Source organism: Chamaea fasciata, unplaced genomic scaffold (genome assembly GCF_029207755.1).
Source record: "Chamaea fasciata isolate MVZ Bird 193981 ecotype frontalis unplaced genomic scaffold, bChaFas1.0.hap1 SCAF_1, whole genome shotgun sequence".
In the NCBI taxonomy this organism is placed as follows: domain Eukaryota; kingdom Metazoa; phylum Chordata; class Aves; order Passeriformes; family Sylviidae; genus Chamaea; species Chamaea fasciata.
This window is the reverse complement of record NW_027094086.1, coordinates 129,795,614-129,817,785: the sequence shown is the minus strand read 5'-3', so window position 1 is coordinate 129,817,785 and position 22,172 is coordinate 129,795,614. Positions and strand designations below refer to the sequence as shown.

General features: G+C 37.2%; 1 protein-coding gene across 1 annotated transcript; it reads right to left on the bottom strand.

Moving 5' to 3' along the window:
* Window positions 1-602: 602 nt before the first annotated feature.
* On the bottom strand, window positions 603-21,056 carry HEPACAM2 (HEPACAM family member 2). Its single transcript, XM_066186589.1, has 9 exons — window positions 20,987-21,056; window positions 15,080-15,430; window positions 13,717-14,001; window positions 7,424-7,720; window positions 4,537-4,662; window positions 4,425-4,449; window positions 4,265-4,302; window positions 2,900-2,973; window positions 603-719 (listed from the first exon to the last, which is right to left on the bottom strand). The coding sequence occupies exons 1-9, from the start codon at window positions 21,054-21,056 to the stop codon at window positions 603-605; spliced, it is 1,383 nt and encodes a 460-aa protein (XP_066042686.1).
* Window positions 21,057-22,172: the final 1,116 nt, after the last annotated feature.

Sequence of the window (22,172 nt, the reverse complement as noted above, 5' to 3'; positions counted from 1 at the left end):
TGTACAAAACCAGGTCTATGAGACATAAGCACAATGTGCTGAGGCCTTCCTGGTATTTACCTCAGGAAAAGTGTTTCTGTGGAGTTCCCAGCCAGGGTACCACACAAGAATTCTTCTGCTATAGAGACACTGCTTACTTAAGTACTAGTCTGTTAGTATTTCAGTGACTACTTTAACAACCACTGATTATTACTCAGCTGACCGACCTCAACATTGCAAAACCCCCATCCCTTACCTATACTTGGCACATGGCTGAGAGGTCTGGAGGCCATGCTACCAATTAAACTGCTTTGATTGAATATTTAATCTATTCACTAGGAAGTGCTCTGTTAAATTAAGTGGGAATTTTCATTTGAAGCCATGTTTGAAGACCTTACTTTTGGTTTTTCTGCACTTTAACAAAACTGGCGTAACGAAACAACAGACTGGAGTCTTGAGGAAAAGTGGGGGGTTGGATAGGAAATGGTGGAAGAATTAAGGTAGCTTATATATTTCCTTCCATAACTCTCCCAGTGGAATCAAAAAACAGCTACAAAATGTAAATTGTTCGGGATGCAAAAGTATTTGTCTTCGAGCTACCATGTGAGTGAACAGTCTGTAACTTACTGTTGGTGGTCTTGTTGTGGCTGCTCAGGAATGTGCTGAATAACTTCATAAACCGTACTTAGCATATCCTGGGCTGTGACAAAGTCAGGGCCAGGAACAGATTGACTTGAAACCTGAAACCAACAAAGTGTATTCCTACTGTAAGTACAAAAATCAAAAGATACAACAGAAATTAAACTGTTAATGTAACTTGTAATTTTCAAAACTTTTCGTCAAAGTTTTGCTTGTGGATTGAACAGGTAATCTCTGCCAGTTTACACTTCATTTTGGGCAAGTTCTTGTCACATTAATAGTAAGGCAAGTAATGGTTTTAAATTCATCTAGTCCCTTAAAAGATTTAGGATGCAGCTTTTGCATTCAATACAGCAAATACATTATATTAATATACCACAAGTCAAGAAAGGAACATTTAATAAAGAGAAAAGCAGGAGAACAGACAGTAAAAAGCCAGTAAATATTCAGGATATGGGTTCAGCATAAAATTCCCACTGGCCTGTCAAAGAGAGAGAGAAATACATTGAATTTCCATAAATCAAGTAATACTGATTGTTCATCACGTTAAGTATATTAACATATACATATACATTAACATATACATATTTCCTCTTATGTCATGACAGCAGATTTACCTAGATGTCACATCCATGAGGAATTACCAGTCTTTCTGCCTACATCTGCCTATACCCAACTTCCAGTTCTTCATTATCTCCATTTTCTTATTTTCCTCTTTCTCTGCTGACTAAAATGAATCAGTGGATCAAATGCTGACTTTATCTGCAATGCTATGCATTTGAGTAGTTGAATATAAACCGGTGGAGTTTCTCCTGTTCCTTGAAATTTTACTGGAAATTAAAATAGATTTCATTGCCTATACATCCATCCTGTCATTCTTGTCACTGCTCTCTCCCTCCTGACCTACTAAGACCCCGATCCTGCAAGAACATGATCTTGTGATATGATCAGCTTAATGGATATAGAATCATAGAAGGTTTGGGTTGGACGCCCCTAAAGATCATCCAGTTCCAACCCCTCAGCCACAGGCAGGGACATTTTTCACTAGACCACGTTGCTCAAAGTCCAGTCTGACTGAGCACTTCCAGGGATGAGGCATCTGCAAATGAGGCAACTTCCAGTTGCCTCACCATCCTCACAGTGAAGAATTTATTTAATCTAAATATACCCTCTTCAGTATAATTTGGCAGTGTGCTTAAGGCTGTGATGATCTAGAGCCTGAAATCTAAACTTAATAAACCTCTTACTGGCACAAACTGGAACAGAAGCAATTCAGCTGCTCTGTTTTCTAAAAGTCTTTTATCTCTGCTGCTGTAAAAGTCTGTCCTCTCCATTAATATTTGCAGTAGCACTTTAGCCCCATAAATGTGTGCTTCAAACATCGAACTCCATCAGAGAAGATAAAAAATTAATCTATGACTGTTTTTTGATACCATGTATTATGAGGACTAATCATAAAAACAAATTAGGTGTGATAATGTGACCCTGTGACCATGTTTTAAGAGCTCTCCCTTATCTAACCAGATTGATGCTCTCCAAAGATATAAGATTACATTGCTGGCAATTTCCCCCAGCTAAGGGAAAGTCCTTCTTCTATTTCCTCCTAATTTTACCATTGTCCCTAAATTTTGTGGCCCTATTTCTGATTTTTTTCTTTGTCCTTTTACACCATATCAGAATGATCTCCAGCTGCTATGCAGTAATGTCAGCAAAGACGGGATGCAAGAAAGCAGCAAATGTTGCAGGATTCTTTTTCTGCAGGCAAAATTCCTTTACTTAACTCCTCCCCCGCAATATGTGAAACCAACAAAATAATTTTTGTGAAATACAGCTGAGACTTACCTTACATTTACACTTTAAATAACACCCTGAGACCCTTCTGCACTGCCAGGGCTGAATGTTGCATGAGCAGAAATATTAGGGTCAAGGGAGAAAATGGCATCACAACAGTACGCTTGCATGTGTGACACAATTGGTTCAGTGCTACTAATATTATTTTAATATTCTTTTAATATTCTTTTAAAATAGGGTATTTGAATGGAGATTGCTATCTTTAGAGCTTGGTTATTCCTTACTTCACTATGCTGATTCTGAAATATTGAACCAGTAACACAGGCAAGAAAAAGCAAGCACTGGGTAAACAGTAGCCATGAATACGGTGTCATACAGACATCTGTAAAGAGCAACAGAAGCAAACCTACAGAAGGCTTCTGGTACAGATATTAAGTATACCTAGTGAAATAGAAGAGAAACTGTCTGTATATGATGTAAAATCACATACCCTAGAACCACTGGTAAGATCTGGAAAAGTGATGAACTCATATATCCCAAAATCATCTGAAGCACTTTCATGACCTAAAGTTAGAACAAAGATTAAAAAGAGATGTGATATGAACCTGGAAAATAATGACTTGCAAGGTATTTTGCCCTAATTTTTAAAACACCTGAATACTGCTCATGTGATCTGCTTTAGACCACTTCCTGCCAAGCTCCTAAACTGGTGTGGAGTGAGGCAGGACAGGTGCAGATCTGATGTGCATGGTACTTGGTGATTTCCCACACCTTCTACCAAATGAGGAGCCTCTTGCTAACCCCAGCAACAATTTTGGTAGAGACATTCATACTCTCTATTCTGGAAGGTAAAGTGACCAATTTACTTTCATTTCCCATAGAAGAGAGGCTGAAATAATAAACTCAGCACATCTACAGTGTACTAAGGAAGTACCACCTGAATGTTTTATAATTCTGAGAAAAAAAAATGGAACATGGTATGAATAGGTGCCACATTATTATTTGGGACTTCAGCTACAGCTTGTATTTAGGTGTATTTAGTCTCTTTCTCTACCCTCCCACTGTCCAGGAGATGTGAAGCTCTTGGTTGTCTATTGGGCATCATTCCACATCAAAGGTTGCAGTACTAACAACAATGTTGAGATTCTATCCTTTCTATGACTTTGATGGACTCTCTGTGCTCAGGTGAATGTCCTACCTTCCTAAGCTTCATATACTTCCCCATACTTGTGCATGTAGCAGTTTATGGTCTGTTCTGATGCTTTGGTAGAAAGGAATGGGAATAAAAGTAATATCTTTCCAAAGGATGGCTTGCCTCTAGCATCTCCTGCCTAGGATCATGTGGGAAGAATTATGGAGAGAAAAGAGTCAGGGAAAAAAAACACTCTGGGTCCTGACAACACAGAGAAAGGCAATACAGAATATGGTAGAAGATTACATATGTATACTACAACATCATTAACTCATGATTTGATAACAATTGATGCCATGAACATTTTCAGTTGTGATCCTCCCATGGTGTATCACCTCTTACTGCTATCCCAGAATAACACTGATTTAATTCCTAATGGTGACAACAGTGGAATACAGGTATTCTAGTCCCACACTACTGGCATTAGTAGGTAGAATTCAAGACAACAGTACATACTGCTATGAGCTCCAGGCATGAGCTAAGTCTATGCTGACTTCTCATTTAGGTCTTATCTTAATTAGGCTATCATAGTGGTGTGCAACCCAAAATAAAAAACACACTTTTCTTCCTTTCCTTTTACTTTTTTTCTGTATGTGGGGATGCTATTTTTCTTTTTAGGAATGGAGTTTGACCTTATGCTCACACTTATTTCATTACCATTACCTGAAAATGCCTGTGCCTTTCTGTAATCAGCTTCCACCCTAGAAAACACAAACATGTTTCTCAGTTTGACGTCATAAGCCAAGGAAAGAAAATAAATATGATAAAATGCAATTCTCTGGATGGAAAGTACTTTTAGACCTAAGATGAATTAGTTTTCTACCTGCTATGTAGCTTCTGTTGTATCACTGAAAAGAAGAAGAAGAAGAAAAAAATTATTCTTATTGCTCCAATGGTCTAAAAGAAGAGCTGGACTATGCTTAACTTTTACATACCTTTATGTGGCTGATATCTTTTCCATAGGAATAAAAAGGCCATAGCTAGGATCAAAAATAATGAAATTCCTGTTATTACTGCAAGAGAAGACAAAGATTTTCCTTTCTGGGCCAGCTTTTCCAACCCTGTGACAAAGAAGATGAGTACTGTATTTAGTTCCTTGTTCTTTACAACGTGCTACAATGACACTGAAAAATGCATCTTTTAAAATTATTCTGAAGCTAGTAAACCTGCATAGACATACAAAACTGATGCAAAATCTGGGTCTTGTGAATGGGTATTATTTATTTTTCCCCACAGATCTCCTGAACTGAAAAAGCAATGATATGCATATTAGAAAAGACTTCAAAGCAGATTAGTGCCTAGCGCTAAATGAAAATCAGTAAATGTAATCCACAAATTACAGCATCACAAAAAGAAGATGCAAATTATAACTTGAGGTATAGAGATTACCGAGAAAGAGGATGAGAGAGTAACTTGTGCTAGATGGGAGGGAAATCCTCCTAGTAGTAGGAGCTGTAAAGTAGGAGAGGACAAAAGATCCATTGGACTTCTTCTAAAGATTTTTAGATCACTGACAGTCTTGTTTATCAAACCACATCAGAAATCAGTAAATTATCACAGAATTACAGAATCAGTTAGGCTGGAAAAGACCTCTGAGACCACCAAGTCCAACCCATGACCAAAGATCAACATGGCACTAAGTTCCATGTCCAGTCTTTCCTTAAACACCACCAAGGATGGTGACTCCACCATGTTGTTTGTATTCACATCTAAATATATTCAAAATATTTCTTTCCTTTGCTCAGGTGTTTTGCTGGGATATGCATTAGCAGGACTTTTCCAGCAGGGTTTTCTGATACAAAACAAACACAAATTGCATATAATTGCATACCTAAAAGCACATGGAAAACATTTGTAGTGAATTTTCGAAGACAAGAATGTGGAAGTTAGGAAATGTCAGACATATTTGCTTGTGCACTCTTAATTTCCTCCTTTTGCTCTGAATTGTGCAGAATCCATGTAATTAAAGGGCATGTCACAATCCATACAGGTAAATCAATGTTGTGTATTTGTTAATGCCAGATTTACTAGTACAATTAAAATGTATATTATTTAGCTGGATGTGTGTTCAGTATTGATGAACTCCTGTGCAGAGGGCTAGAACTGCTTACATCTACTTACACCTCCATGAAATTCACTGGCATTGTGCTGGCTACATGTGCAGTGGTTTTCATGCAGATTAAATATGAGGATTTCTAGGCAGATGTGTCCTAAAGATATGGGAAAATAAATCACTGCAATTCAACTGATTTTTTAAATAGGCCTTCGGTATACTGCTTTCCTTAGGAAGAAAAACCTCAAATGCTGGAGAATCAGATGAGTCCTTAAAACTGTTCTTTAAAGTGAGTAATTTCAAATGTAGACTCAATAAATCACATCTCCATAGATATATCAGTGCAGAAAACAAAGACATGCTCTTTCCATGCATTTAACACACACGACCTGACTAACCTTGAAAATTGAGTGATGACTGGTGTACATGAGATACCTCATCTTATTTTAGAATCTTTGCTAAAAATGGTAACAACTTAGTGCAACTATTGATACAATTGTAACTTATTAAAATAATTGTTTTCTTGATAATTACTAGTATTAATTACACAGCTGTCTATAGCACCATATAGGTGAGTTTCGGTCCCATGGGGAAGTTGTGTAAGATCTTCTGAAACATCAGAATTCCTGTTGCTACTGAAAATGGGGTCTCTGGTATTTTGAATGCCATAGTCCAGGCTCTGTATCTAGGATTATGGGGTAAGGAAAAGGAATGTGGAAAATTTTCTCTTAGAATCAGTCAGTGCTGCTCTGCAAAGTGTAGCCTTGACATCTCCATTTAGTGATGATTTGAATAAACACTCATCAAAAATAAAATTACTGCAGAGGGTTTTTTTTTTTTTTTTTACATTTTTAAATACAGAGGATAAAATGTTTTAATAAGATTTAAGTAAAATATTTTAAATTAGGAAATCTATTATTTTAAGTGCAACTAAACATGATGCTGTGGAGTCTTCTCCCTTTTTTGGCCTTTGAAAGGAAATCTCAGCTGAATATCATATCTTACATGAACTTCCTAGAGAAATGTCATGTTTATTTCTATCAAGAAGTAGTTCTGGTTGCATTTTCTTTCACTACTAACCACAACATTTAGCTTTGGAGTGCAGTATTCTTACCATGAAATTGCAACCCATCTTCCTTCCAGCATACTGAAAGCCCTGGATTCATGATGAATCAGTAAGTAGCCTGAATCATGGACATGTCTTCTTGTTTACCAGACTAACAAATTTGTTAGCTCTTTGCTGAGCATAAGTGAAATAGCTTTGTTAAATTTTCTAACAGGCAATCTAGTCAATCTTGTTGAACATTAATAGCATATGTTCCTTAGCTGGAAATACTTGTATCCATCTGTATTGAGAAAAGATACCAGACTTCCTTGATATCTCGTTCTTTGCTCTATGCTTCTGGAAATTTTCTGAAAAACTGTTTTGTTGCTATTGAGCACAATCCTACAGGAGCTGAGGTTATGGTGTATGAGAAATAAAGATACGGGTTCTTCAGAACCCAGCAATCAATCCAGAGATTCATAACTATGACAAGGAAATAATTTACATGAACATTGTAATAAAAGCCCACAAAACTTCAGTGTCTTAGTGGGCTGCATTCCATACCGCAAGTAAAACCTGTATCCCACGGAATGTCCAAAAGCCCCTTTACTGTACTCTTATCAAGACCTAAATTTTGATACATCTTCTAAGAATGAATTCCTTTTTCTGGGGCTGACACTCCACTCAGATGTTACACTTCACAGCAATGAAGTTACATTCTTACCTACAGACATAACGACAACTGTGAACTGAGTTTCATCTCGTTTTCCAGTCACGTTGTTGAAAGCACAGCACATGTAATCTATTGTCTTCTGGGCCACTTTATCAGATACAATTTCCAGATGGGGTCCATATTTGATTACTTGAGTGGTATTGTCATCCCTTTGAATCCATGAATAAGTGTTTGGTGGATTTGAATCTGCTGAGCAGTCAAACAGTACAACTTCTCCCACATCAACTGTAAACACTGCCCCTATATTCAGACCTTTGTCTGATTTTACTCTAAGTCCATAAGGTCCATCTGCATTGGAAAAAAGGGGAAACACAATGAGAAAATGAAAATCATACTATATAATTAAAATTTAATCAGAAGTGTATCTCTAAAGTTAGAATATTTAACTTAGAGTAGCTTTTAGAATGGCTGGCATTCAGTCATTTCAATGAAAAGGCTTTCAGTTCAATAACTAGGTCTGTGCTAGGCTTAGCTCAGGCTGCACCCACTTAATACTGGTCCAATTGTTCTTTGAGGAAAAAGCATGGGTCTATGTATTGCTCAGCATGACAAAAAGAATGAAAACTTAAATCATCTGGATTTCTATGAAGTAAAGGAGCATGTCTTCTTCAGGAGCATATTTGATTTCTACTTCAATGCCAAACTTACTGGCATAATTAATTTCCCTACAAATTTAAAAGAGAACCAATTTGCCTTGTAATGCTACCCTCACTGCAATAATTTACAGTTTAGTAATTATTTAAGGAACTAACTTACAGGTATAATATTAAGTGGGGTGTGCCTTAGACAAGTTCAGAAAAAATTTTCCATAAATGACTGCTAGAATAAACTTGAACTTTCCCCCCATTTTAGTAGGTTTGTACTAGTAAATAATACTTTAAATAATTAAACAATACTTTAATTAAATAATACTTTAATTAATTAAAAATACTTAAATAATTACTACTGTAATTCTGCTCTTTTCAATAGCAAGTTCTTGTGCTGAAAGATGTTTTTCTGAATATAATTAGAAGAAGCATATGTTGTTCAAAAGTCATGCGTTCGTTACTCAAAAAATTGAGCAGATGAATATTTTTAGTGTAACCTGCATAGGAAAATGAAAGGGAAGATATATATTTCAATATTATGAGAATATTTCTCATGTTGTTTTTACTAGAACATTTCAGATCATTGGGGTTTTATATCTTTACATATTAAAATTATTTTTACTGTTATTTAAGTATAGATAATAATGTAGAGAATATAATAATTGAAGTGTGCCTTATTAAATAACTTTTTCTAGTTAAAAAAACCCAAAAAACCCAAACCCTATTCATTTTAATGTTGTTAATTCCCTAAGGGCTTACATGAATAATCAAAAATGCACAGACCTAATACCGACAGAGCCAAAGATGAAAATATGCAAAATATCTTTTTGGTAGGATCCCTGAATATCAGTAAGGCTGCCTCATACAGAATGATGTAGCACCAAACGAGCACAGTATTGTGCCCATTGCAGACAGTGGAATCTAGTAATATTTCCACCTTCCTGTGATTCTCTGGAAGCATTAAGATAATGTAGCTGGGTTTGAATAGGAAAATCCCTGCTACATGAAGCTGCACACTTGTATATTTCAGGCTTTATTTCCCACCAGGAAATTCAGGAAGATGTTAGAACATTCTCTAATATACACTTCTATTTACTGTTTGCCTTCATTTATTTTTCAAGAACACCTAAGCCACCAGCATACAGCACAAACCAGGCCATTTTGTGTGTGCCTCTGTTTTTTCTGTTTGTTCAGGCTTTGACAAGAGAACCACCACAACAGACCACCACATATGACCTCAGTTAAGTCCAATTTTAAATAAATGTCCATATTTCACAACATAAACTTGCCAATCTTTTAATTTTCTCTACTTATTTCCTAGTGGTAAGCTTTCTGCAATCTCATTTTAAGGAATGGCCAACATCATCCATAATATTTACTTGGGAAATAAAATACAAATTCACTTCAGCATGAATTATTGCTGCTTCCACCTACACTTCGGTGGCCACTCTGAAGAATTATGGCTTTTCTTTAAGTTCTAGATGCTGGGCTGCATCCTCAAAGGCTTTTCACTTCCTGAGTCACTTGTTTTATTGCCTCCAAGAGCCAGCTGACCTGTAATGACCATTTCTGTGAAGTACAGACCTATTCCCCACTGTTTTGGCTTGGCTAGCCTCACTTGGGCTGCATGCTTCTGTGGAAGGGGAGCTTTTCACAGGGGCTCACCTCTTATAGGTATTTACTTCCCTTTTTTTCAGATCTGAAAGCAGAAGGGATGTACTGGCCTTTGACATTTTTTATAAATGAAATAAAACCTCTCACAAACTATAGGCAGCAACATACTTTTTTTTTTTTTTTTTTTTTTTTTTTTTTACTTTTCATAGCAATTCAGTGATTCTTCCAATCCAATTCTCCTTGCTTAGGAGAATTAGCTTTTATTTTCACGGATAATATGTCTTTGACATGTGTTAACAGAGATAAATGGTAAGAATAGCGGACTGGTTTCCATGTCCCCTCACTGTAGTGAGTGGTTTGCCACAGTCTGCAAAAGAACCAGAACTGTGTTCTTCTTTTTTATCAGTATCATAACTGTGCAGCATAAAGAGATAACACTGAGAACCATATTTTAATAAAAGCTGCAAGTTGAAAGAAATCCTTATACAAACACTGACACACACTGGCTGAGGAGGTAAGTTTGAAAAAACCAGAGAGGTTATCTTAAGAAATAGCCAAATCTTGACAAAATCTGAAAAGTGGCATTCCTTGCTGAAGTCAACAAAAGGATTGGGCAACCCTTCTGCTTTGCTTGGAGCAATATTTTGCCTCTCCTGGGAATTGTGTACATCAGGGTCCCTAAACAATGGGCAACTGACAGGTATACACAGTTTCAAGGATGATTATGAAAAGCAGACAATTAACAATTCTCTCACTAGTACTAAGTATATTCTATCTTCTGGAAGACTTGAGGAAGAAAATCCCACTTAGTCTCCTGAGTTCAACTCCATCAACACATTACAACAGTGTCTGCTGCAGCCTACAGGACAGCAGCTTCTTCCAGTCTTGAAATAATTTGTTTCTGATTCACACAACTGCAATAACCACGTTCTAGGCTGCATTATCATCATAACTAACGGGGAAGCAGGATAATATCAATAAGACATAAATTAAAACCCACTTTTCATACTCAGTAAAAACTCACCATGACAGACTTCATGGATCCCTCAGCTCTATTTTCCCTTTCCAGTATTGCTCTCTACAGAAAACTGCCTCTTGCCTCAGTAAAACCAGTTAACTAAATGACGTGTAAAATAATAAATCAATCTTTCTGAGTACCAATTTACTGCTCCATGGGAATATTTCCAATTGCTCCTATCACTACGAGACAGTTACAGTTTCCAAGCAGATGGCAGGTATTTACTGTGAGTGACCTTTTCTTTATTACCTGCAGTAACTCCCCCACAGCAATGACATATGGCACAGAGAGATCCCAGGGCCTGGTCTGGATTATTGACAACTGGGAGCTGGGAGACAAAGTACTTCTGCAGGCAGTGGTTGAACAAAATTAGCTGACTTCATCTAGCTCAGCAAGTAAGACCCCAATTCCCATCACTGACTTGGATAAAGAGAATACCGCAGGTCTTTCAGCATTGCATTTTTTGCTTTTAATACTTTTTTTCCAGATTTTATATTATGCACAAAGCAAACCCTCAGTTCTGATGAATGACGTTCTGAAAATGCATATGCACATGGAGAAAAAGTGAATCTCAAGGTTTTTGACAGAGCTGTATATCACAACCATTTAAACAGCAAAAGATTCAAGAAATGTTGACACTTAAGTAACTTTGAGATTTCGAAATTCTGGCAAACAATACATCAAAAACAGGTTTCTAGTTTAGAACTTGGAAAGATTTTTCAAATTTGCAGAAAAATGCATTGTAATTGAGTGAGGAAGAAGGGAGGAAGCAGTACTACAGCTGGGACTGAAGGGCACACACATTGTCAGAGCAAGTGTACCAGACACCTGTCAGTGGGATCAGTGCTTTGGAGACTATCCCAAGTGTAACAGGTCAGAAATTCAAATCTCACACGGGCTGTGCAACAAACAGAGCTGTCTGAACGGTAGCAAGAGGGGCAGATGTTTTTCTAGCCTGACCTGACTTTATTGCATGGGAGGCTGTCAGGCTGGATACAGTGTCACCAAGCTCTCTGTAGGTATTCTTTGAAGACAGACCTGCACAAGGCCAATTCACAGCTCATTAAAGTGAGAAACGAAGTAGAGGAACTGCATCCATACAGCGTCAAGTTCCGTTCTTCGCACTTTAGGCACATAAGTGAGCTGAGACTGTGACTCTACAAAAGCAGGCATATAAAAATGTCTACCTTGAGGAAAGAATGTGATTTTTTTTTTAACTGCAGTAACGATAAGTTAAAACTCTATCAGCGCTGTTTATTTCCTTGTTTATCATGATTCCTCTGTCTAATGAGATGGAAACTCAATATTTACTCTATTTAGGACGCTTTGCAACTGCTTCTTCAAGTTTGTACTGCTGTCAATTATGTAAGTTACACATAAGCTTATATCAGCTCATATCTAACAATGTCCTTGTTAATCTTTGCTAATTTAGGCAGTCTTTTTCTTTTCTTCTGGTGCAATGTAGAGACCACTTCCCCATACTTTAGATGTAAGTCATCCCCTTATCCAATTCTTCCAAGTTATAACAAAACCCCCCAAACTACTAGCAGAATAGATAATCAGAGATGAAAGGAGATGAGATGAAAGAAGGAGGAGGAAAATATGAGAGCTAGGGATGTAAGAGATGTTGGTTCTGAATATGTTGGTAGTACAATCATAACAAGTTTAGCATGAGCTGTCTACCAGCCGCTAGCTGCCAGAGCCTGGAAAAAGCAGGAATGAGCACCAGCCCTTGGCTGGACAGAAATCCAGTTCCAGTCCTTGCAGTGCTCCTTCCAGACTGGGCCACAGGGTAAACTGGCTATATCTGAATAGGACTGGTTGCAAAGTAGGTCCTGGCCTTTCAAATTTCAGCTCTCCTCTGAGAAGGATAATTGGTCACATATGTGTAGAATGTGCTAATTGAAAATTGAGGAGGCACTGGGAATTTCTGACATGGACCAAAATGAGAAGGCCATAAGATTTGTTGTATAATTGTTAAATGGTGCTTAAATCAATCTTTTGTTTCCTCCAACTCAATTAGTTTCTCAGGGGCCTTCATTTCCAGTCAAAATACCTGGCTACCTCATGGTTTATTCTTCTGTAAAAAAATGGTCTTTATGCAACTCTTATTGCTCCCTCATGTTTCCCATTTGATGTGGAATGCAATCACTTCTTTCAGCTCTAATTTTGCCAAGTATAATTGAGGTCTCTGGGTCCCTTCTCCATTCCTGTCTTCCTTTCTTTCCAGCTCAAGATTAGCATTCTGGGATCTGCAGGGACTGCATGAAGTATTGTACATGTGGTGTTATCTTCCGTGTGCCATTATCATTCCCCTTGTTTCCTTGTTGGAAATCCATTGCCCACTTCTATCCATTGCTAGAATTAAATGTTTTTCTCTTGCCCCAATCATGCTGTCAGTTCATAGATATCTTGTGATAGTTCGATCACCTAGCCTCACTGTCTTGATTATTTTGTAATCAATCTCAATCTTATCAGCAGAAGTTCATGTTTTTTATTCTCTGTAAGGGCATGCCCATTTAGTTTTTTCACTAGCAAATTTCATCCCAGCTCTATTACTCTGTCAAAGTCATTCAGTCCTCCTATTTAATGTCATAAATGAACTTCATTGAGATACTCCCTGTCTTCTTTCTGGTGCTATTATTGTAAGTATTAAAAAGGACTGGACTTGAAGTGATCTTGAGGAAACCCACTGATACCAGTCCTTCAGCCTGGTACTTCCTGTGCTTAGCTTTTCAATACTATTTGGTGTCTCCATTTATAACAACATTTTCATGCATAACAATCTCATTATTTTTTTCCTTTGAGTCACATCTGAAGACATCTGTGGAAATCTTGAAGTTTGTGTTTGAATTCTGCAGTTGAGACTGATCTTCACAACTACACAACACTGAATAACTTTATTATCCCATTTTAAGTTAGAGCTACTACAAACAAGCTCATTTTGAATGCAACCTCACGTACAATGTGCACTTAACTGTTTTCTGCCTGTTTTCATATTTGGAGCCACTCCTTCCAGCAAAATCATTCATACAAAGACAATAATGAATATTTCATATACTCACAATATATGGTCGGTGCAATTATCTCACTTTCCATTGCACTGACAGGGTTAGATACCAGACAGCTGTAATTCCCAATGTCTTCTTTTACTGCAGGAACAATTAGAAGTGTAGCATTGTTTGATGAAAAGGTATAATTAGGGCCAGCATGAAGGCGCTTCCCATTTTTCATCCACTGGTAAGCTACCCTTGTACCTCTATCCACAGTACATTTTAGGGTAATATTTCCTACATACTCCACTACTCCTGAAGATGGTTCAGTATGTACAGTTGGCTTTGTGACTGGAACTGTAAAAGAAAGAGATATGAAAAGTCGTTAAAATGACAAGCCACTATATTACAGTCTTCATGGTCAAAAGGATTCAAATAGCAATCACCATTCTCTCTGGAAATAAATCTCTTAAAAGTAGTTAAAGGTTGAAAAAAGAAGGCCATATTCTCAGCTGGTGACTGTAAGAATTGTTATGGGACATAAATAAAACTAGACTGTTTATAATACCGGTAATAGGATAAAGGCTGCAGTTGTGTATCACGGCCTCTTGCCTTATATATAAATCACTGAGTCCACAGAAATGAAAAGCACACAGAGCATGACTGCCCACCTTGTCTGACCTCCCAGCATGACAGTCCACAGCTTTGCCCACACTGGGCACCACTGAAATTTGGGGATCTGTCACGAGGGTGTCTGCAGATTGGGATGGGTTTGTGAGTTAAATGGCAGCTTTAACCTTGTCACCTCAAGATGTCATTGATCTCATTCCTTCCAAGCCCAACAGTTACAGGGTTCCCTCTGTATAATCCATAAATTACAGAAGCCTCTTGTCCTCCTTTTAGATCATTCTTTCCCATTTCCACATTTTTTTTTTAAAGTCCCCAGCACAAAGAGCAGAGTCTAAAGAGGGAAATTCAGTACTTTATTAATTTAGATCTGGGCTTCTTTTACAGACACAGGGTTACAGTCACCAGCAAAAGTCAATGGCTCCTCTTTATTACAGGAGGTAAAGTTGTTCAGGGAAAAAGTCTATCTGAAATTCAACGCATCTTCATGATAGCACAGCAGAAACTTATTAAATCTTATTTTTTAGAAGTCTAATTTCATCTTAAATGTTTCTATACCTCTTCAGTTTTTTACTTATGATATAGAAACATCAATCCATATATTAATTTTCCTTAAGGTTGGCATCTTTCAGTATTGCCTCCAGCAGCAGTAGAAAACAACATAACTTAATTGTTAGCATTTATTCATGTACAGTTGCATTAAATGAGACACCACTGTAATTGGATACTAAGAATCCAATTTTAATTGAATACTAAAACTATTGCAATTTTATTTTCAAAATGAAGATACTATCTTTTACTAACTTACCATCAACAGCTACTTGAATCTTTTGGCTTGCAGCTATGGTCCCATTTCCACGGACATTGACTTTTACAATGTAATTGCCCTCATCACTGAGATGCAATGGATTAATCCTCAAAGAGGCATTTGGTGGTATAAGGGTAAACTTGTGCTGGTATTCCAAGTCTGGAACTACTCTTTGATTTACAGAGCCAAGCAAGTATTTTGGATTACTTTGAGACCTCTCAAAAAGCCAAATTATCTGGATTTCAGAAGCTGTAGCATTGAAATTGTAGTCAACAGGAAGATGAAGTGGTTGCCCCTCAATACCATGGATGGTATGAGATGGTACTGTCAGTTTTAAGGCAGAACAAATCCCTGCATAAAAATGAAAGAACAAACAAATAAACCCAAAACACAAATGGAAACCTCAGAAAACTCAAATGAGAAATTCTCACAGTGAAAAAACTCTCAAGGCTAAAACTTACATTTTTTGCATGTTTTTAACTCAGACTTTAAGTACAAAAGGGACAAGAGCTCATTGATCTTAATGAAGCTGGATCTAGCTACAGAGTTCTAGCTTCAAATTATACAAAAAGCCAAAGGAAGGATCTTTTACTGTTGAAAGTCTGACAAAAGTGAGATAATGTACATTTACCTTAAGGTACAAAATATCTTCCCTTTAAAATATTTCGTATTTCTAGGTCTTACACTGTCTAACAGTGTTGGACTGTAAACTCAGTTTTTAGGATTTTTTCTGGCTTGGTTCAGCTACAGAGGAGCTTCTTAGGTACTCTGCCAGTTATGCTGAGAAACTGACTGAAAATCTGACAAGCAGGACTTTCATGAATTCTGACTAAAACTAAATATAATTATTACTGCTGACTGTTCTATACCTGTAAGACTAAATTCAATGCAAAGCTTGAAAAAGTCAAGTATTCCAGTCTTAAGAAATTGGTAGAATTAAGTCTTGCTGTTGATGTGCACAAAAGTGAAATTTTCAGCCACAGGATTAATTCTGTTTTCCAAGAATTCTGTCTCTATTATGGTGCAAAAAGGCCACTCCTCAGTTAATCATTGTCTTTCCCATACATTTTTAAAAATAATTTTTCCTTGTGCTGGCCTAAGACATAAACACTAGTAAAGCTTTAGTCTTGCAACTAAGTGATTGATTTTCACATTAACTTTTCCAAGGCACTCACGAGAACAGCAATGATGTAAAGAATTGACATTAATAAACTGATCTCACAGCACCATTTTAACTGATAGGACTTTAGAGATGAAGAATTTAAGCCCAGAGAAAATTAACTGCAAAAATACAGACTCACTTTGGATGATCCATTTGAAATATTAAGGACATGATTTTTCAAAATACATATAAAAACATTTTCGTATATTCAAGATGCAACTCCAATTGACTCTAGTTGCAGGTTTGATTGCTCATATTTGTGTTCAATACTGCTGAAAAGCACATTGCAAGTGCTAAAAAAATCTAGGATAAAAGCAACCTGTTATAAGTAAAAAATGTAAAAACTGTGATTTAAGTAATCCATCTACCACTGCATAAGAACACACTGGAGACTGAGAACGCACTGCCCAGGACAACACACAATGCTTTCACCATGCACCATTTATTCTTTTCCTGCTAATGATCATTTTTGGTTGGACTTGATGATCCTTGAGGTCCCTCAAACCTGAGATTCTGTGATTCTTGACATGCTTCCAAATTCCTGTAATGAAAAAGCAACTTTCCAGCAGATGTACATGGAATGTGTTTCCACCTGGGTGGGTAGGGGAGGGCAGAAGGAGCAATGTGTGAAAAATATGTGACTGAATTCATTAATATAATGCAAAGTTAACTTTGTTTCTTAAAGTTCCTACATTTATATCATTATTCTTTATGACAGAAATTGTTAAAGGTTCATTTATGTCTAATTTCCTAGGTTATGTGACAGAAAAAAAATCAATTCATTAGCATAACATGGTATCTGTACATGTCTTTTGGGTTAGAATAATCAAATTTCAGTGCACAGTTGTTCGCCACGAGGTAATGGCAAAGCAAACGTGTTAGGGATGAGGGTGTGGATGCAAATGGGCGGGGGGGGATGGTTACAGACGCTGCAGTAATGCCAGTAATTAATGTCAGAGGTACTCTGACATGGAAGGGCATGCAAAGCAGCACAGCACAGATGGATTGTGAGTGGACTGGCTCATGGGTAGCCAAGAGTGCTGTACAAAATCTACTCCAAAAAAGTAATTTTGTGGCTGGCTTCCCTTTTGATAAAGCTGAGCAATATTGCCCTCAGCTAAAGACAGCTAACAGCATTTCTGAAGGCATAGCAGGGAAGCCAAAGGAAAATGCTGCAGAATACTAACAGGGAAATATACAAAAAGACAGTGAAATCATTTGACAGAAAGTCTGGCATGCCCCCATTAGCGGGGGCTAAGGAGGAAGCCAGCAGAAGGCTTCAGGCTGCATGGACTTTAATTTGCAAAGGACTAGCTGGGGGTCAGCTGAGATAGGAGGAGAACAGGGTAAAAAAAGAGGAAGACTGTAGAAAAAATGTGGAATGGTTTAAGTAGAGGATACATAGGAAAAATATGTTTACATGCTTAAGTTTCTAGATGAAAAACCAAAAATGGATGATGCACATCAAATTGAAGCCTGGTCCCCTACCTCTTTTTAACAGTATTTGTAGCCTGTTGTTCTTGCAATTTTCTAATACTGCACAACTCTTCAAGGCTTGCTAGACTCTGGTTTAACAGGACATTAAGTATTTTGTTGGTTGTTCTGACACTTCTCAGACGTTAATATGCTCCCTGATAACATTACAGTACAAATTAGATTTAAACTGCTGTTGTCCACTTAAAAAAGAGAGAAAGAGTAACTCCTCAGTAGAATCCTTAATTTAATATTTAATGCTGTAGAGCTATTTCATATAATCTACCAATTATATAACCACCCATTTCAATTTTTAGACCGACTGGAATAGAGCCAAAAACATCTCTCAAACACAGAGAGAACTAAAACAGTAATTAAAAGATATGTCCATGCACTTACTCATTTTTTATGTATGATGCTGTTCAATTTTTGGGTTTATTTAGCTGTCAATAGGTGATTGTGCTGTTGGACAACATGCCAGTAACAGAAGTCATGCAATCATAAAATAGGGAAAACAAATAATATTTCTCACAGATCTGTTTGTGCAAAAACTTAGCATAACCTAAGCAGGTCTTGTGAGCACCAGGATAACTGGGACCACCAGCATGGAAGGTAACAGCATAATAGAGTAATGAAAAAATAATCAGGGCTGGAAAATTTACCTCCTTTGTAGCTAAAAACTGTTGGAATAGAAACTGCAAACTAACTTTGTTCCGCTTGATTCACAGGGAAAATTGGCTCTATGTAATGTCTTGGAAAGACATTTTGATCTGCAATTAAGGAAATTATTTTAGCTAGGACCCGAGGTGCTGAGGGCAGAAACCTCATTTTCCCCTCAGTCCCTTCAGGAGTGGCTTTGGATAACTCCAGTTCTTGCTGCTCTCTCTGGCTTTGCTGGGGTGATTTTGTGGAGTCCCAACATCCCACAGGAGCTTCCCCATGGCTGGTAGGGCAAGGGAGAACGCAGGCTGAGACTGGGGCAAGTTATTAGATAATGGTGTTCTGCCAAAGGCAAGGGTTTTACAGGAGCAGTGATGGAAGTATTCTGTCTTGGCAGAGATCATGTCTTCTGTAGCCTGGAATATTTTTTTATTGAGAGGGTTATCCTCTTCACCAACAGTGTTGTCAGACATTGGAATGGAACACCCAGGGAAGTGGTAGAGTCACCCTCCCTGGGAGTACTTCAAAGACGTGTAGACATGGTGCTCAGGAACATGCTTTAATGGTGGAATTGGCAGTGTTAGGTTTATGGCTGGACTTGATGCTCTTTAGGGTCTTCCCCAACCTAAGGGTTCTATGATTCACTTGTATTAGACTAATTTTGATTTTTAATTGAAACTGGAGACTGTTATGACTAATCCTTGAATTAATGTTAGTAGCAAAATCAAGGCAATGTGTCAAACTAAATTCATATTTATCAGGCCCAAATTCCACAACATTTAAGCCTATCCCCACAGCTTTACAAATATAATACACTTTTTTCCATGACAATGGAATTACAAAACCTAATTTTTGTATAATGATCGTAAGGGCTGTACCACAACGACCTCCATTTGGAGCTCAGTGATGTGTGCTTTGCTTCCATCTCACTTTGCTAGCACCAGTATTAGCAAGCACAACAGAATTGTTGTTGACATAAAACAAGGGCTGCAGTTCTAGTTTAAATAAAAAAACTATGACATAACTTTTAAGTTTATAACATCAACTTAAACCTGCCTAGCAAGGTTTTAGCATTCTCTGAATTTAACATGCTCATCTCCTTGTCAAAGTGAGTTTGGATTCTCAACTGCTTTTCACCAGAGTGTTCACCAGGGCCCTTCAGCTCTCCTGAACTTGGTGCAAAATGTCACAAGATCAGTGAAATATTTTTTTTTCCCTTTTTTACAAGTAAATTTATTTGTGGGAAAAAACCCCAACCAAACAACCCAGCTGTAATGGTCCAGGAAAGCCGCAATTTCTGTATCTTCATTTATATTATGGAAAATTTGGGCATACTTTTCCCTGGACTGGCATTTTTGCCCAAGAAAAAGCTTCACTGAGCTTTGTTACAGGACTTAAATTTTATTTGCTGATGTCAATGCCTTCAGTGGCCTTTGTGTCATGTCTCCAACGCACCTGATTCTCATCATGATATGAAGTATGAGCAACACATCTCCCTTACCAGAAAATGTGTATGTCTGGGTAAGGATGTAAGATTTCCTGGTGAATAAACCAGTGCCCTAAAGCGCTCTGCTTGCATGACAATAACTCTTCTAGGATTTTAATGAAAAATATCCAATAAAGTGGTAAAGCAGATAAAGGACAAAGTCCCTGTTTTTCATCAACCAAATATTTTTAATCTTTAAAGAAGAGAGCCAATAATTGTCACACAAACCACCAATCATTATGAAGCCATAAGTCTTGAAAAAGTATTGAGCTCAAAGTCAAGGAAACTAGGTGACTCTATAATAAGCTAGAACTATGAGGTTCACAAAGAGGATAAAAGAAAAGTTGTTCCTATACATGAATGATTAGAGGATGCACTACATTTGTAATATTATGTATTTCCTCTGTTGACATTTATAGAAACAATTAAATGTAGAAAAAGGTAATGACAGTAGTTTGTAGAAAGAAGCTTATCTAGCATTTGATCACAGGATATTTCTGTCAAAGTACATAGAACATCTATTTTTTATCTACTGCATGGATAAAAAATGCACACTTACAAAAACTGCACACAGACACCAAACAAATGCACTGTTAATGGGGAGATATTCTTCAGTTGACTGAAAGCTTAATTTAGTTTCAATACCAATTACATTTAGATATTACATATGAATTAATTAATCATAAAGAAGTGAAAAATAATGTATCAGTACTACCTCAGTATATTTTTAAAGAACTAACAGCTTCTGTATAATCTTTGGTTTACAGCCTGTTGTTAAAAAGAATGCACAATGTATATATTACTCAATAAAATGCAATAGTACGTATTTAATCAGTACCCATGTTTTTTTACATGTAGATTATGTATATTTACTCAATGCCAAGTTTTACACAGAGATTATGTATAGCATTCATTTTTTGTTCAGCTGCTAAAACTTTAGCTTCACTCATAAAACAAGGTGTCACTACCTGATGAAAAGCTTTTAGGCTACTTTCCTGAAATCAATATCTCACAATAGAACAGAAATATCTTTAAATGTGTAACGACAAATCAATCAGACAAATCAATATAGAATCAATTAAAATTTCTCCAATGACAATCAAATATAATTCATACTGCATCTTACCTACAAGCAGAAAATATATTTTGCACTGTAAGTCCCAAAAGAAGTTGGCTAAAGGGCTCCATAAAAGCATCCTGTCCCACACAAATGCCAGCTTCTCAGCACTAACTCAGGGCTTGGACCTGCAGCTGCTGGTTTATTTGCTAGGGAAATCAGCAATGAGTTAACAGGTCCTATCCTGTCCCCTGCCTTATGTGATTTGAATACGTGTATACAAAGAACAAAGGGAGTGGAGCACCTGTTAGATGAGGACCCATCTTCATTGCCTCTGATTTTATCATAACCCTTTCCCGGCAGTCACAGCAAATATGACACAGAATGTAATAAATGGGGTACACAATACAAAGTACATTAATTAATAGAAGTAAGTAAACGCACCAAGTGAACAGGTTATACAGTTATTAACTTCCTTTAGTTACAGTTTCATAAAAAATACTGTGATGCTACATGCTTATTTCAAACTAAGATTAGTGTTCAGAATAATTTTTTCAACACTTTTCTAATGACAGGCTCTCATTTTCTGTTACAAAAAACCATTAAACAGCTGTTAAAGCGCCTTACTATTTTTTTCTTAGCACTTGCAAGACCATAAATTTCTGTTTTGTTTTTTTTTTTTTTCCCTATAACTCAGCAAAGAACTAATTCCCTTTCTCTAAACAACATGCAATGTCAAGTGTCTCTGAGACACCTTTGAAACGAAAATCCCATGGCTAGAGTGGACAGCTTACTACAGTTGCTAACTGCTGATCATTGTTTCTTCTCCATTAACTTACATCAGTTTAAATTAATATTAATGTAGGGTTTGGATTTTGTCCAAAGCTGTCACTCACCATACAAACCAGCAGCAAACTGGACAAACCCTCCCAGAGCTGTGCAGTAACAGTTTGCAACAGCAAATATTAGCAGTGACAGAGATGGTTTACCCATACAAAACCACACAATATTTTTCTCTAAACAGCACTTAGGCAGCCTATTATCGATTAACAAATACTACGCTAGACTGTATCCTGCTTTGTGCAGGAGCAACTGGTAGGAAGGAACTGCATCCCCCTCAATGTGTGCTAGGAGCAAGGAGGGGTACAGCAAGGTGCTAAACCCCCATCAGAAGGGCTGAACACTCAATTTTTACCTTAGTTAAAGACAGGTGAAAACACCCGGGGTGCTTCCAGGTCCAATATAAGAAACACAA